The 16320-nt window shown below is 43.7% G+C and overlaps 2 protein-coding genes across 6 annotated transcripts in view; one reads left to right on the top strand and one right to left on the bottom strand.

The window, feature by feature from the left end:
* On the top strand, positions 1-2467 carry LOC128742054 (dual specificity mitogen-activated protein kinase kinase dSOR1). The gene is made up of 4 exons (XM_053838246.1): positions 1-152; positions 222-1035; positions 1105-1437; positions 1496-2467. The coding sequence occupies exons 2-4, from the start codon at positions 268-270 to the stop codon at positions 1607-1609; spliced, it is 1215 nt and encodes a 404-aa protein (XP_053694221.1). The 5' UTR covers positions 1-152; positions 222-267; the 3' UTR covers positions 1610-2467.
* Positions 2468-9005: 6538 nt separating this feature from the next.
* Positions 9006-16320, bottom strand: part of LOC128743878 (DENN domain-containing protein Crag) — a 117493-nt gene continuing 110178 nt past the window's right edge. For 3 of the 5 annotated variants that reach the window (XM_053840564.1, XM_053840565.1, XM_053840566.1), the window contains exons 8-12: positions 12060-12143; positions 11463-11871; positions 10961-11401; positions 10723-10901; positions 9006-10658 (exon numbers count right to left, since the gene is read on the bottom strand). In XM_053840564.1, the coding sequence (XP_053696539.1) occupies positions 10340-10658; positions 10723-10901; positions 10961-11401; positions 11463-11871; positions 12060-12143 (1432 nt within the window). In that variant the 3' untranslated portion in view covers positions 9006-10339. The remainder of the gene's footprint in view (positions 10659-10722; positions 10902-10960; positions 11402-11462; positions 11872-12059; positions 12144-16320) is intronic. The other 2 variants (XR_008412329.1, XM_053840567.1) reach the window with 2 other exon arrangements.

Raw genomic sequence — 16320 nt, 5'->3', positions numbered from 1 at the left:
TTGCAGTCAAAACAGGAAAAAAGTGTGTAAATTACCATATTTTGTAGCAGATTTTGTTCTCAGTTGAAAATCCCCTTCAGTTAGCTTATCGAGATAAAACTCCGCACCGCAAAACTCTGATTTGTAGTGTTTCGCCGTTTATTTTGATCGAAGTAAGTTGAACAAATTTGTTTTTTTTTGGTTCTTATCTGTATCCAATAACTGTATGGCTCGATTTGCAGCAATTCCTTTCCCTTTCGGGACCCTCCGGTAGAGTGCAGCTATTCGATGAGTAAGATGACGAAGAACAAATTGAATCTAACACTGCCACCGGGTTCGGTGGATGTTCCGACCGGTCAGCAGACGACCCCCACGCCATCCTTCAAGACCCCGTCCGGCACAGAGTACGTCATTGGAAAGCACAACCTGCTGGGAAAACCGAAGAACAGCATCGACGCCCTGACGGAAACACTGGAAGAGCTGGAAATCGACGAAAATGCTCGCAAGAGAATTAAAGTTTTTCTTAGCCAGAAGGAAAAAATCGGTGAACTGAGCGATGAAGATCTGGAAAAGCTAGGTGAACTAGGTTCCGGCAACGGGGGAGTAGTAATGAAGGTTCGGCACATTCCAACGCAGCTAATCATGGCCCGGAAGTTGATACATCTGGAGGTGAAACCGGCCATCAAGAAGCAAATCATCCGCGAGCTGAAGGTTCTGCACGATTGTAACTTTCCTCACATTGTCGGCTTTTACGGGGCGTTCTATAGTGATGGCGAGATCAGCATCTGTATGGAGTACATGGATGGGGGCTCGCTGGATTTGATTCTGAAGCGAGCGGGACGTATACCGGAACCGATTCTGGCGAAGATTACCTGCGCCGTTCTGAAGGGGTTGAGTTATTTGCGTGATAAGCATGCCATCATGCATCGGGATGTGAAACCGAGCAATATCCTGGTGAACAGCAGCGGGGAAATTAAGATCTGTGATTTCGGCGTTTCGGGACAGCTGATTGACTCGATGGCTAATTCCTTTGTCGGTACCAGGAGTTATATGTCGGTGAGTAGTTTTTTTTTCTTTGATTGACTGTTAGTAGGTTTACGATTTTTAATCGGTAATCTTAAATAGCCGGAACGTCTACAAGGTACCCACTATTCGGTCCAATCAGACATCTGGTCGTTGGGACTTTCGTTGGTGGAAATGGCTATCGGAATGTACCCGATTCCACCGCCGGATGCGAAAATGTTGGACTACATCTTTCAGGACAAGGGTGACGACAGTTCGCCCGGTCAGAACATTATCGAGCCAAAACCGATGGCCATCTTCGAGCTGTTGGACTACATTGTGAACGAACCGCCTCCAAAGTTGGAGCATCATTCGTTTACGGATCGCTTCAAGGATTTCGTGGAACGATGCTTGAAAAAGAATCCAGAAGAACGTGCCGATTTAAAAACCCTAATAGTGAGTAACGGTTGTCTCAAACTTTAGATCAAGTTTTAAACAATTTTTTTTCACTTAGAATCACGATTGGATCAAAAATATCGAGCAAGAAGATGTGGACATCGCCGGTTGGGTGTGTAAAACGATGGACTTGCTTCCTTCCACACCGAAAAGGAACGCTTCACCTAATTAAAAAGAGAGGAAATTCGCATGCAGATTTCTACATCGATCGATCCATACAATTTACCGGGCAACCGCCTGCCAACAAAATTTATATGAATGTGCATCAGCCCCTCTAGTTCGGCGTGTAGATTAAGTTCGGAACTTCCATGGGAATGTTCCGTATAGTCTCCAAATTTACATTTTCTCTAGTATGTAGAAATTACAAACAAAAACCAGTATATTCAGAATACTGACCTGTGAAGCTGTTGGGAGTGTGAGTGATTGAAAATGAGATTTCTTTCGAGTTATTTTGTATTGCTCGACTTATGTTTTCGTTCGTGTCTACAGTGTAGACTTTTATCATTTGAAAATGGTTGAAACGTGTTTTATTAGTTCATAAGGTTTATGTTTGAATACATCCTGCGTTGCCACTTCGAGTACATTATTCGTTCCTTTAGATCCAAAATGCGAGTAACGAAAGTGTAAATGAGTACAACTTAGCTATTGCAATAGGCAAACGGAGATACTACCTGTATTGGTGCAAAAGATACGAAATGGAATAACCAACAGCAGAAAAATACAAACAAGAAAATAAATATGTAACAACGCATTCCGCATCTAACCTAAACTAGGCAATATCGTGAGACTCGCTCTGACGTTCGCGAGGGAAGGAAAGAGACACTCCTGCACCAATCAAAACCTTGCTCTCCAAGAGAATCTGCACACTTTGTGGATATAAACCTTTACATCCTCGTAGTTTAGACCAGCAATATCATGATGAACTGAAGAAAAAATACACAGATGGCGGATGCCGCGCGGTTCCGGCCTGTGCGGCACCTTTCGCAACTGATCAAAAAGTTGCGGTGCAACACTCAACCCGAGATTTGTGCGTCCCGTGTATTTATTATTAAAGCATTTTAAACCAGATCGAAATGAGTTTTCTATTACATGTTACGGAAGAAACTTCTCTGATCCCCTGTTTCTATTACACGTTAAATTTAGGATATATGTATTCAGAATCTGACCAAACAGAATTCATTCCAAAGTAGGATTCAACAAACATCAATCCGACTGTTGTTCAGTTGCTGGGTCATCTTCTACTGTAGGCATCAGGGACCAAGCGATTTTTCTATAAGCTTCGTCTTTTACATTTGAAGCCTTATACCCAGCTTTATCTGCGTCCACTGCGATTCCTAAGAAATGACGAATTCAAAGAATCGTAGAACAATTGGAAAAAAATGCTATTCTAATATTCTAACCAGGAAAATTCATTAATTTTTTCTAGTGGAGCCTATATTCCCAGCGCTCTTATACGCAATCCTTTCAGCATGTATTTTAGCTCCGCAGCAGAGCCACGAAGCGGTGGGTATGAAATATGGAAGACAATGGAATGGAAGACCCTATATAGCCATTAAATGGGAGTGGGAACTCTTATCCCTACCTCCACGCTGGGACGCAACCGGACCTAGGGACGACCAAATACCAGACTTTGGTTGCAACCTCGGTTGGGTGCTAACAGGGAGAGAGGGGTACGTAGTGCCTCCGGGTGGTGTAGTGCAGTGGTGTAGAGACGCGAGCATAGCTTAAGTCCCATAAACTAGCTGCAGATGTCGTAGTATCCTGTTAAAGCTCAAGACTTTAAAGCTAAAACCCAGGTCAGGAGTGCCGAGGGCACATTAGGATCGGTTCCAGGAAGATCCTAATTTTGGTATACTGGAATATACTGGAATGACAGGAAAACGATCGGATTAGACGCTATAGTGCTGACGGCTGTACTATTCTACTATCTTAGGTAAGGAAGGGTGATACTGTTACCTTGTAACCATCCAAGTTGTTACCAAGGTGTTGTTTAATTTGCAAAACTTCGTTGCACAAGATTGCAGTAGACCGGGTACTCAAATGAAGAATAGATTTTTCATCATTCATGTTATAGCCTTTGTTCAAGTTAGTTGATAATAAATAGTTCTACAAGATTGAAGTATAACATATTGGTGACGAGGATTTAAACTCGAATTCATCGCTTTGAAGGAAGAGCCACTCATTCAAAATGGCAAGATCTGGTGGCGATTTTCAAGACCTGTATCAGCAAATTTTGCGACAGAATAAGGAGATGGCGGAGCAAAACGCTCGGATGATGCAGATTATGGAACTTTTCGGCACTCAAGAAAACGCTTCATCGAACATTCCGGAATTCATCATCGAAACGACGAAAGCGGCGTCAAAGGGGAAGAATAAAGTAAATGGTATTTACTCTATAAACCAAGTTAGCTATCTTTCGTGACGAAAGTTTCTGACAATCGACATTGATGGATCTTCAATCACGCTACGGTTGAACACTGCTTCCGATATTTCAATCATCTTACAGAAGCAGCGGAAGAAAATGGGTTCACCTTTACTGATTCCTACTACTCAAACTGCTAGGACAGCGTCAGGTAAGCACTGACCGAAAAACTCATCGGGCAAAGGCCGATCATCGTTGCGGGAGACTTTAGCGCTTGGGTTGTGGAGTGGGGGAGCAGATGCACCAACGCCAGAGGGTAAAGTCTGTTAGAAGCCCTGGCGAAGCTGGGAATCGCACTGTTCAACGAAGGTATCGTTAGCATCTTTCATAAAGATGGTCGCGAATCCATCATAGATGTCACTTTTGGCAGTCTATCCCTGATGCCGAATATAAATTGGAGGGTCTGCGAATGATATAATGTCGTCGATCATTATCGACGTAAAAAACGCATTTAACAGGGCCAACTGGGAGGCCATCTCCGAGTCGCTGCATATTATGCTTGTCCCGGAATGCCCATGTAGAATTTTGAAGAGTTACTTTCAGAACCGGACGCTTGTTTACGAAATCTCTGAGAGGCGAAAGACGATGAACATTACGGCGGGAGTTCTGCCAGGCTCCATCCTCGGCCCAACGCTTTGGAACGGTATGTACAACGGTGTACTAACTATGAAGCTTCCCAGAGGTGTGGTTATTGTCTGTTTTAGGGCCCAATTCTCACAGTCACCTAATTTTTTAGGTGAGAGCACAATTTGCGATTCTCACAGTCACCTAGGTGACACCGCTCATCTGTGTGACTGTACAAATCAAATGGCGAGCTGTTAGGTGAGGTGAGTGAGGTGACTGTGAGAATAGAGCCCTTGGTGATGATGTCGTGTTATCGGTGACAGGCGAAACACTGGAGGAGGTGGAAATGCTGGCGACCGAGGCAATCGGAATGATTGAAAACTGGATGCAGGTAGTGATGTCCGTTAATCGTTCGATTAATTCAACTAATCGAATAACACAAGGAATATTCCAATAATTTTTAATCGAATACTGCCAGCACGAGTAGTTGAATTAATCGAATAGTTTAATCAGTACGAATAATCCCCGAATAATGCTCGTTAATCGTTCATAATCGTTCGATTAATCGAATTATTCAAAGAAATATTCGAATATTTTTAATCGAACACCACTAGCACGAATAGTTGAATTAATCGATTAGTGCAAACAACGCTCACCGATTAATCGTTCCTCATTGGATATCCAATTATCAGGCCACCAGGCACGAATAATATATCGCAGGCACCGGTTAATGAATACCTGCAGTTTTTGCGTTGTCTCCGCTGAGACGCACCACGTTTCGCAGGCATACAGCAGTACAGATTTAACGTTTGAATTAAAGATTCGGGTTTTCGTACGTAGAGTGATCTGGTTTGAGCGCCAAATGTTTCGCAGACCTGCAAAGGCACCCCTGGCCTTCCTGATCCGTGTGGCTATATCAGTCTTGGTACCACCATCGGGCGTTGTTTGGCTACCAAGATATTGAAAGACGGCTACCTGCTCAACTTGTTGTCCCGCTGCTGTGAAGTTGGTGGAATTGTCAGTGTTCACTACCATTGACTTAGTTTTCGCTACATTCACTGTGAGACCTGCTGCCTGGGAGCTCTCGGAGAGGTCGTCTAACTTGCTCTGCATATCGTTTCGGCGTTGTGCGAGCAAGACAATGTCGTCGGCTAGGTCGAGGTCATTTAGCTGCTCCATCGTTAGAGGATTCCAAGGCAATCCTCGATTTGGTCTACTGTCAATTGCTCCAACTAATATCTCATCCATAACAATGAGAAACAGAAGCGGTGATAAAATGCAGCTCTGTCTCATGCCAGCAGTAACCCTTATGGGGTCGGACAAGACGCCGTCGTGCAAAACCTTGCACGAGAACGCCTCGTACTGAGCCTCGATGAGATAGACTAGCTTATCTGGAACTCCTCTACGCCTAAGTGCGCCCCAGATGTTTTCGTGATTGAGTCGGTCGAACGCCTTTTCGAAGTCAACGAACACCAGCAGAAGAGAGTCCTGGAATTCGTTGATCTGCTCCAATATAATGCGGAGCGTTGTGATATGGTCTACACATGATCGGCCAGCACGGAATCCAGCTTGCTGCCGCCGGAGAGTAGCGTCGATCATCTCCTGGATCCGGTTGAGGATTACCTTACAGAGTACTTTGAGAATAATACAGAGCAACATGATCCCACGCCAGTTACCGCATTCCGTTAGGTCTCCTTTCTTAGGGACTTTGACCAATATGCCCTGCATCCAGTCCATCGGAAAAGTTACGGTTTCCCAAATATTGCTGAAAAGCTGATGCATCATCTGGGCTGACAAAGATGGGTCAGCTTTGAGCATTTCGGCTGAAATACGATCTATCCCTGGCGCTCTATTGGATTTCATACTCTTGATGGCTGCTACAATTTCATCCAGCGATGGCGCCTCCGAGTTCACGTGATTTATTCGACGAACTGTAGGCGTCGTACGCTGCTGGTTTTGTTGGTCTCTGACATTTGAAACTCGGAAGAGTTGTTCGAAATGTTCAGTCCATCGCTTAAGCTGTTCTGTACGGTCAGTCAATAGCTGACCAGCTCTGTCCTTTAGCGGCATCTTTGTATTCATCCTGGCACCACTAAGGCGGCAAGAAATATCGTACAACAAACGGATATCACCATTGGCGGCGGCAGTTTCTCCTTGTTCGGCTAGGGAGTTAGTCCAGGCTCTCTTGTCCCGCCTACAAGCACGTTTAACAGCCCTCTCCAGTTCGGCGGATCGTTGACGGGCAGCTGTCTTAGCCGATCTGGTCCGCGCTCGCTCAATGCCGGCTTTCGCCTCTCTCCGCTCGTCGATCTTCCTCCAAGTTTCATCCGAAATCCACTCCCTTCGCCCACTGCGCGCTTTGCTGAGGGTTTCATTACTGGTCGTGATGAAGGCGTTCTTGATGCCGGTCCATTGCTCTTCGACGGTTCCACCAGGTGGCAACTCCGAGGCTCGAGATTCAAGTTGTTCAACAAAGACCCTTTTCACCTCAGGATTCTCCAATCGGCGGACGTCGTAGCGGCACCCAACTTTCTTCTCCCGTCGTTGGACACGTGCGACGCGCAGACGTATCTCAGCGATAACAAGATGATGGTCGGATGCAATGTCAGCGCTGCGTTTGTTGTGTACATCAAGAAGGCTCCTTCTCCATTTCCGGCTGATGCAGATGTGGTCGATTTGGTCTGGTCTAGTCTGGTCTATGGGGGAAGCCAATCTTCGCGTTGAAGTCGCCCATGTGAATTTGGATGAAGAAGAAAAGGTAATGCAAAATTTGTATCCCAGTGCACCACCAGCCTCAGGGGCAGCCGATTCCCCACGAGTTTTTGGACTCGGGAATAAGCTATGTAGGAAGACGAAGTGAGGATGCGCGTGCGCGAGTGTGTGGGTAACAGAATGTCTGCACACAGCACCGGCGGCTGTTTCTTTTACGGCTGCGTGTGCGGCGTAAGCGTTGAATGCTTCGCGTGTGAGTAGGCATGGTTGATTTCTCGCTCCAATCGCAACATTGCGGCCACGTCGACTACGCTTGTGAGAAGGCAGCGAAGACTATCAACGCATTAGCCAGAATCATGCCGAATAGGTATATGAGCATAGCAGCAGCTACCGACGACTACTGGCCAGCGTATCATTATCAATACAGAGGACCCCCGTCGTTTGAACGATTCCTCATGCAAACTAAGGGGGCTATTTTCAATTTAAACAACTGGCAACCCTAAATATGCTGGAACTTGTATGAACTGGCCGCCCTGCTCTTTGTTATTATTGGTGGTGGTAACTAGGACACCTAGATAGACGTAGTGGAAGCGGAGAGGCAAGCTCGAAGCTGCAGCACTGTGATTGGTCAGAAAACTTACGAGTGTGGCCGTGAAAGCATGGAAGTCATGTTGGTCGCCATCCCTAGATCGATTCACGTCTCGACAGGTAAAGTGGAAGTGCCGAACTCGACAGAACAGTGCTGAGCTCGATAGGAAGCCGTAAGGATATGGAAGTCATGATGGTCGCCAACTCTGTCTGGTTCGGTACACGTCGTTACAGGGGCAAGCAAAGTGGACGGTCGACCAATATGGAGTAGCATCAAGTCTGAGAAAAACTCTGCGAGGGTGGCTGTGCAGGAATGGACGTTATGATTATCGCCATCTCCGGTTCACGTCTCGACACTTGTATGGAGCAGTGTACAGACAGCCTTTCCCCGAAGTAATACTTAACGGTAGTTCCGGGCGTGAATGTCAGGCGCCCGTAAGGTTTTATGGGCCCCGTAATTTTCATGTACTCTAACAGCCGGCTGCGAAGTCTGTCGATAAAGAAGGGTAACGGCTAAAGACGGTATAAACCCAAGGTTTTGCTTTGTTTCTACGTAAATGCTTGATAGAGCAATACTTAGTTCAGCAATCTTACCGATAATAATTAGCTCTGTAAATGCCCCATACATGATATTTTCAAATTTTGCTTGGCTGAGGTACAGTTGAATAAGTAGACACGGTGCACTAAATGCAGGACAGCCCAGGAAGGTTACAAAAAACTTTCGTTAGCGAATACCAAAGCGGTTTTCAAAAGGAACCCTCCACAACGGACGAAATATTCAACTAGTGACAAATTCTTAATAAATTTCGGAAATTTAACTTGCAGGCTCACCATTAGTTTATAGATTTCAAGATGGCGTACGATTCGATTATACAAAATGAGCTGTCATGGATTTTGCTTGAAAATGGTTTTCCCACAAAACAAATTAGGTTGATACTTGCTATGATGGTTCAAAATCAAGCGTCAGCAATAGCGGGTGCGACAACGCACTCGTTTGTGAAGTTAGATGGTTTGAAGAAGTAAAGCATCTTAAAGTGAACAGGAGCTGCTGTTCCCCCTTGCTAGGCACCACGTGCAGGTAGCAATAGGAGTTAGTAAACAGACGTGGTAGATTTGCACATGTTCACTCTTTGCCAAGCCAACCTTAAGACATGCACAGCTTATCTTAAATTTTGGAACTCAAACTTGGGTCTAGATGACTGTAAGAACAGCAAATGTTCACGAAAGGAACGCGAGTGTGTGATATTAATATGAAAAATGCAAACTTTCAAAGAACCGTACATATATATTTTCCACACAATATTTTAACTAGTTTTTCTTGCTCATTAGAACAGGGCTTGCCCTACACAGTAACATTATATATTCCTCTTCGAACCCTGTAGCGAAAACGATGATGAGTCATACAGTATTATAGTCTAACAAGTAAAAGCAAACAAATACGATAGTGTTACGGAGTGTTGTCCCTAGGTGCGCGTTTTAATGAGACGAAATTAGAAATAATAGAGTATGCATCCTTCGCTTATACATTCCTTTGTTTTTTTTGCCCTACTTCAGCCTTAATTGCTTTAAAAGAAAACCAGCATCAAGAAGCAGATGAAAATGGAAACACCGATTGCCGCTCGTGCTTAGTTTGCTGATTTATTTAAGTAGATTGCTTTCTGGAGCAGCTTTTCCTTTTTAGTATCACAAATCCGATAGTAAAATGATTTTATCTTTTCCTAGCTTGTGGTGCTGTTGTTGTAACAACAGTCCTCGGGACAGGAGGCGCATGAAGCGTTCAGTTTTTTACTAGGTTGATTGTTTTATTTTGCCAGCCTCATATCACAACAATTTTACCGTTCATCGTGTTTGAGCAAAGCATGATGACAATGACAACAACAAGGCGATGATCAGTTTGTTGTAGTGTGAATGATTAATCTCATTTTGAAGTTTCCACTTCAGCTACTGGAAAGTACACTTCTAGGTGTGTTGAGCTGTGTTAATTTGAGTTAGTGGTTTGCAGGAATTCTGTTTGTGATCCAGTTATTTAGTCAAGTTATTTAGGATATTGTAAGTTTAGGAGATTTACGAGATTTTTACTGTTACGAAATGCGTTTGTTTAATAAAAATAACGTTTAATAAAAAAACGCAGAAATAATTAATTTATTTTTTGCAGGAAAAATCCAGCATTTTGGTTATATTCATAAAAACAAAACGCAGGTAACGAAATAGATATAATTTTTATGCCATTACCTAAATTTTACTTTAAAAAAAGGGTTAGCTTCTCTTAGTAACTGAAGTGGAAATAATGTAGAAGTGAAAATATTTCTTGTAGGTACTTGTCGAGTAGTAAAGTTATGCTCTTGATTCACAAAAGAGCTGTTTTTTCTCTAATAACCAACCAGATGAGGGGGACGATTTGGCCTACCTATAATTTCAAGAAGTAGTATTGTATCTCGTTCATTGTCGGCTAAGCAGAATAATTTACAGTAGTAGTACATCTCTATCGCGTAGAATACAGAGTAGTAGATGGGCTCACCTTTTGCGTTCGGCAGGCGATGGCCGGATCTGTCGACCTGCGGCTGAGTTCGAGTTCGGTTCCCAGCCCGAACAGAACTCGTATCGCCGGGGCAGTGGTCAAGGCAACATCAGCGGTTTAAAATACGCCCGGCAAAAGATAGCCGCTGACGACGGCGGTAAATCCTGCGCCCGGTAGTAGGTGTTGCATTCCTTCTCGGTTAGCTTGTCGAACACGGCCGCGTACTCCCGGTGGAACGAGATCAAATCGATGTTGGCCCGACCAATTGCGATGAATGCCAGGTACAGGATGTCCCGATAGATAGAGTGAGTCCGATCGACACCTCGATGTTTTAGCTTGTGTCGTTCGTTAGCTAGCCGCTTAACTGGGGTCAACAAATCGTTGCAACGGATCGAAGCAATGACCTGTTGCATTACGCTGAAATGAAACAATGAATTTCGGTAATAATTTGAAAGAGATAGTTCTGTATTTAGTATCTTACGCTCGATTGATGGACGTCTGATCGGTGAGCAGTGCCTTCAGCAACGGACTGGACGGTTGATTTTGCCTCCAAAGCATATACATTGCTGGTCCAGCTTCGGAATGCAGCCGAGGATTATCCCACAAGCACTGCACTGAGACGGTCTTCAAATTACTAAGTGGATCTACATTCTCCCCTTCCTAAAAATAATGTAATTCATTAAACTTCGAACTACATCATGCAACTGATCAGGTCAAACCTGTTTCGGTAGGCACAGATTTGGTAAATGCGTGCTAACATCGATTCGTTCCATGAACCACACTAGATTCCAGTAGATGATGGGATGTTCCTCCACAAAGCTAGCCTTGGCTAGAGCGTAGTCTCCCTCCTGGTTAAGAATATTCTCTAACTCTTTCCGAAGTACCAACGGGTTCAGATATGGCACGTTGATCACGTCCGACTGTTGCGGTTGCTGCTGTTGCTGGGCGGAAGTCAATCTTCGCTGTTCTTCGGACAGAATGTGTACATTCAGGAATGGAACCGTAACTTTATTGCAAGCGTGACAGCTGGTATTCAAATTGGAATCCTCAGCCGACCACCCAGCCATAATGTCCTCATCGTACAGCAGCACGAAACAGTTGTGACACTGCGAGCAGGACATAATCTGTATCACATAGTCCGACTCGTTCGATTCGGACACCTGTAAATCGGATTGAAAATCATCAGCATAATTACTTTTAGAGCAAAACGAATGCAATCACCTCCGGTATCGACTGGTAAACATTCTCCGGTAGCGTCGGATAGGCATTCAAGCTATTGCTCGAGGTCGTGTTCTCCCCCAGAGGCACTAGATTGTTATAGCTAGATTTGCGAGACTCGCTGAACCGACCCCACAGGTCAAACTCACTGGACACTCGGCGCGAACGATTCCCATTAACGGTGCTGCCGTCCTCATTGAGCAGATCACTCTCCGATCCGTGTCCATCCTTTGCGTCTACCAGTCCATTGCTCGTGCAGATAGTACCGGAGCCCGTTTTAACTGGCGTTGAGTTGGCCGAAATTGCCTCCTTAATTTCGTCTAGTTTTTTCGCCACCGATGTGGCAGCGTTCTTAATACTACTGAGACCACCCTGGAGGATCTCGTTGGATTTCTTACCCGTCAGGCTTGGACTGTGTGGATAAGCGAGGACAATCGTTAGACATTTTAAACTTTAATTTTAGTTGATTAATAAAACTAGGAAAACTCACAAACAACGAGACAATGTAAAGGAAATGCAAAATTTAAAAATGTGACGCTAAAACTAGTAGCTAACCGTGGTTAAAATGTGGCATACCGAAAAATGGCGTCGTGCACTTACCTGACGCTGGAAATGCTTTCTATCACATTCGTCGAGAGCGATTTGAAATCTTTTTTCATGGATAAACGTGCAGGTGAGTAGCGGCTACCGAAAACATAAATGGTTAATGGTTGGGATGGACGATGTAAAAAAACAAAACATAAATATAAGTTCGGTGAAAATTATTCGGTTCAGGCAAGCATCGAGTTGAAACATAAGGTAAGAGATGTAGTTGTAACCAACGTGAACGAAAAGTAAAATTTGAATTTTGATTTTCATGCATCATTCCGAAACGGAACGCAAAACGACATCGAATTACTGACCATTACGGGCTTATGTGTGGCTTATGCATTTGTTAGGTAAGAATTTGCTTCTCTGTAAATTGTGCGACGGATACAATAAGTGGCTTAGATTTTCGATATGAGCTTATTCACTGAACACCAATCTTAACACATTGGTCTGAATGTAAAAGTAAAGGCTTTCAAGAAGAAAGTGGAATGTTTACTGTTGATTTGATGCTCTTCATAGCGGATTTGATTGCGTGGACCATCCTCTCCCAAGGGCCACCCATACATGGAGCTGCAGCCTGCAAATGGATCGAAGACCCACGTGATACGGATATAGACAAAACATTGGCAAAACCTGGGGATTGAAACCTCAACGAGCCTCAACTACTATTGCACGGTCTAGGATAACCTATGCTGCAATCGTATGGTGACCAAAGGTGAAAGAGGTGACAGCCCATGCCAAACTAAACAAAGTCCAGCGCCTGACCTATCTTTTAGTTACCAGTACCATGCGTATAACACCTACTGCAGCCATGGAGGCAATGCTAGACTTACTGACTTCATGTGAAGAAGGAAGTGGAGCTCGGCGCACTACGGTTGTAAAGAAGCAAAACTATATGTACTCGAAGGTGACAAAATTGGTCATATTCGCATGCTTCGAGAGTTCAATCTGATATCCTTAGTAACTTCAGTCTCTGACTGCATGAAAGCTAGGCCGACGTTCCATATGAGGTGATTGAAACAGATCGCTCAATGTGGAATAATGGAGGGCCAGATCTTCCATCTGGAACTATCTGTTTTTTTACAGATGGTTCAAAAATGGGGGCCTGCACAGGCTCCGGAGTCTATAGGAAAGTAGCCCACCGCTTTTCAAGCAGGCGCACCGTGAAGTGCCTCAATTCCGTGCATTTAAAAAACTTTCAAGTTCTATAAGTCGCCAAAATTTGAAATTTTGTTATACTTGAAATGTTATTTACGGATACGCTGGCATTATATAATATCTTTTTAAGAAAAAATATTGTAATATGCCATATGCTATTGGAAATATCTGCGAAATGAATCAGTAAAATCAATATGTTAGCTCCTAATTCCGTGCGCTTTTATGCAAAAGTTCCTAATTCCGCGCATAAAAGTTCTCAATTCCGTTCATTAAAAAAATCATGTAGGGTAAAGAACGAGTTTTAAGCAGTCTAAGCGGGTCACTGATTGTTTTACCTTATTACAAGCGATGGGTTGACTAAGTGGGGGATATCAGCATACCAATCTTCTTGCTATCTTTAGTTCTTCAAGCTGTTACCATTGGAAGATACTATTTTTGAGCTAAACTTTTGATTTTTCGCTTTAAAAGTTGGAGCGGCGGAACTAATTTTGAACACACCGAACCCATTTTCACCCGCAAGGTGCTTTTTTAAGCAATCCTGAAATCTGAATTTTTTTACGTACCCATAAAAAATCCCTCGAGCTTTTCCCCCTATTCAGTAAGTTTGCGTTCCTATCCGCGACCTACTAATCGGCATCTGATGCGTAATCGGCATAGCGTATCGGCATAGATGCGTGAAATGCCATCTGTCTAAATTGTTTATCGGGGCATACACTCACCGCACCGTTCGGCAAATGGTATTCGTCGTCTCTTTTATTCTCTAGTGTTCTTATGGGAAACTGTGAGTTTGACGTCTCAACTCGCTGTTCATAAGGATGGTGGGAGAATAAAAGAGGTAAACATATAGCAGTACAGACGATCCGACTCAGAACAGTGTTGTCAAAGCAAATAACATTGAAACACATCGTTGCTTTATCAAATCACTCTTCGTGATGCGAAGATATTCGAGAATTATTGAAAAAGCTGTCTTTTGTGTTGTTTTAATAAAGAAAAATTAATTATGAACATACATTTCTCTTGAAAGTATTGAACCACGTTTTCACCATAGGAGGTTTCAGTTAATTTCAAACTTAAAATTCTTATTTCCAGAACCGAAACAGTGTCTTGGCAACACGATAGTTCATCAGTTGTGCTGCAGCTGCTGCTAGTGGTGAACAGGTTCCGTCAATTCAGAATTTGTTTTCAGTTTTGTTAGAAAATAATAAAACTTTCGGCTAGTGACAAAGCCTTAGATAATAGAAAAAAAGAGAGTGAATAATATGGTATGTGACTATTGAGTGCTTGACTTTTAGAGTGGTTGTAATCAGTGCTGAAAAATGTGATGGATTCGTTAGTAGCGAGGTGGCGATTGCTGAAGAGCAGCTGAAAAATGTACGTTTTTGGACAACAATTTTTAATTCATCATATTTCTTGTCAGAAACCCAATAAATTGTGTTTGTGTGAATCAAATGTATGGTTAAGTGATTTGTGAAGATGATCCTATCAAAAGATTTTGAAAATATGAATAAAAAAGTGCATTTTCGGCTCATTTATGTTCAACTGATTAAAATAGGTGACACTGCTTAACTCGTTCCTTACCCAAGCAACAATGTGAGTTTTATTGTACTCTTATGGAGGTCTTCAAGACTAATTTTGGTCTTAAATGCCATCATAAGAGTGTAATAAAACCCAAATTGTTACTTGGGTACCCTATTATAGCTTTCTCGTAACAATTTTTAATTGAATAGATATAATTATTTAACAAAAACATCATTGAAAATCAAATATTTCGTTTAACTTTAACTTTTTATAGCAAAAAGATGATTCAACTACCTTGCTTCAATCGCTTAATCAATGCAATATACATCTGTGTAACAATATGCTTGAAACGAAAGTACAGGCATGCGAAAATCGGTATCTTCACGGACAGTCAAGTAGCACTACTGGCACTCAAGTGCGCCAAATGCGTGTCATAATTAGTTTGGGGTGCAGCACAGCATTGAGGGAGTTCTCCCGCCAAAACAAAGTTTTTTTTACTTTGGGTGCCCGGTCACTGCGGAATCGATGGCAATGAATTTACTGACAACCTAACAAGACAAGGATCGGTTCAGCAATTTATTGGCCTTGAACCGTTTCTGGGCACCTTCACATCAGCCGTGAAAGGTGAATTGATGACATGGGAAAAGCTAGAAATAGCATCCCATTGGAATCGAACACAGGGTTGTAGCCCAGCTATTGAAGGTGTCATCCGGCGAGCGGGCATCGAAACGAGAGGAACGATTTTCAGCAAGAGTAGCCAACTCCCAGTCCTTTGCAGGCGACCTCGACATTATTACTAGAAACTGTGGGACGGCGGAGGCTATCTACGCCAGTCTAAAAACGAAGGCTAGGAGAGGATAGGGTTACAAATTAATGCGTCAAAAACCAAATATATGGTAGGGAGAGGCTCCCGAGAGAGTAACCATTGACGGCGATGAACTGAAAGTGGTTGATGAGTTCGTATATTTGGGATCTCTGGCCACCGCCGACAATAAAACGAGTAAGGAGATCCAACGAGGCATTACAGCTGGAAATCGAGCCTGATTTTTCCTCCGCAAGACGTTTCGATCTAGGAGCATACGCTGCCGGAGACGTACACGTACAGACGAGACAGGGACTGCTTGGAGAGATTCCCATCGTACATCTGACGAAAGTTGGGAGACTACGGTGGGCCGGCCACGTCGCAAGGATGCCGGACGACTGTGTAATGAACCTTGCCGGCACCAGGAATAGAGGGGCTCAACGTGCACGATGGCTCGACCAGGTTGGAGCCGACGCGCAACGAATTGGCGACGTGTAGCCCAGAACCGAGTACAATGGAGAGGAATTGTTGATACGGCAAAAGCCACCCCGGCTCTCGGCTGAATAAGTAAGTAAGTAAGCCGCGAATCGACCTTTCTGCGTATTACGTAACCAGCTGAAGTCCCGAAGGTGGTCAACTCGCATGAACGCATAAACGCATTCTACAGAACGTTAATGCTGCCGGTAACCCTATACGGACATAAATCATGGACGCTGAAGGAAGATGATCAAAGAGTGCTTGGGGCTTCTGAGCGTAAAATTCTGTAATCAATGCTTGGTGTTGGTGAAAACGCTG

The sequence above is a fragment of the Sabethes cyaneus genome, chromosome 3 (genome assembly GCF_943734655.1).
Source record: "Sabethes cyaneus chromosome 3, idSabCyanKW18_F2, whole genome shotgun sequence".
Classification (NCBI taxonomy): Eukaryota; Metazoa; Arthropoda; class Insecta; order Diptera; family Culicidae; genus Sabethes; species Sabethes cyaneus.
The sequence above is the reverse complement of the archived record's forward strand: the minus strand, read 5'-3'. Positions and strand labels throughout refer to the sequence as shown.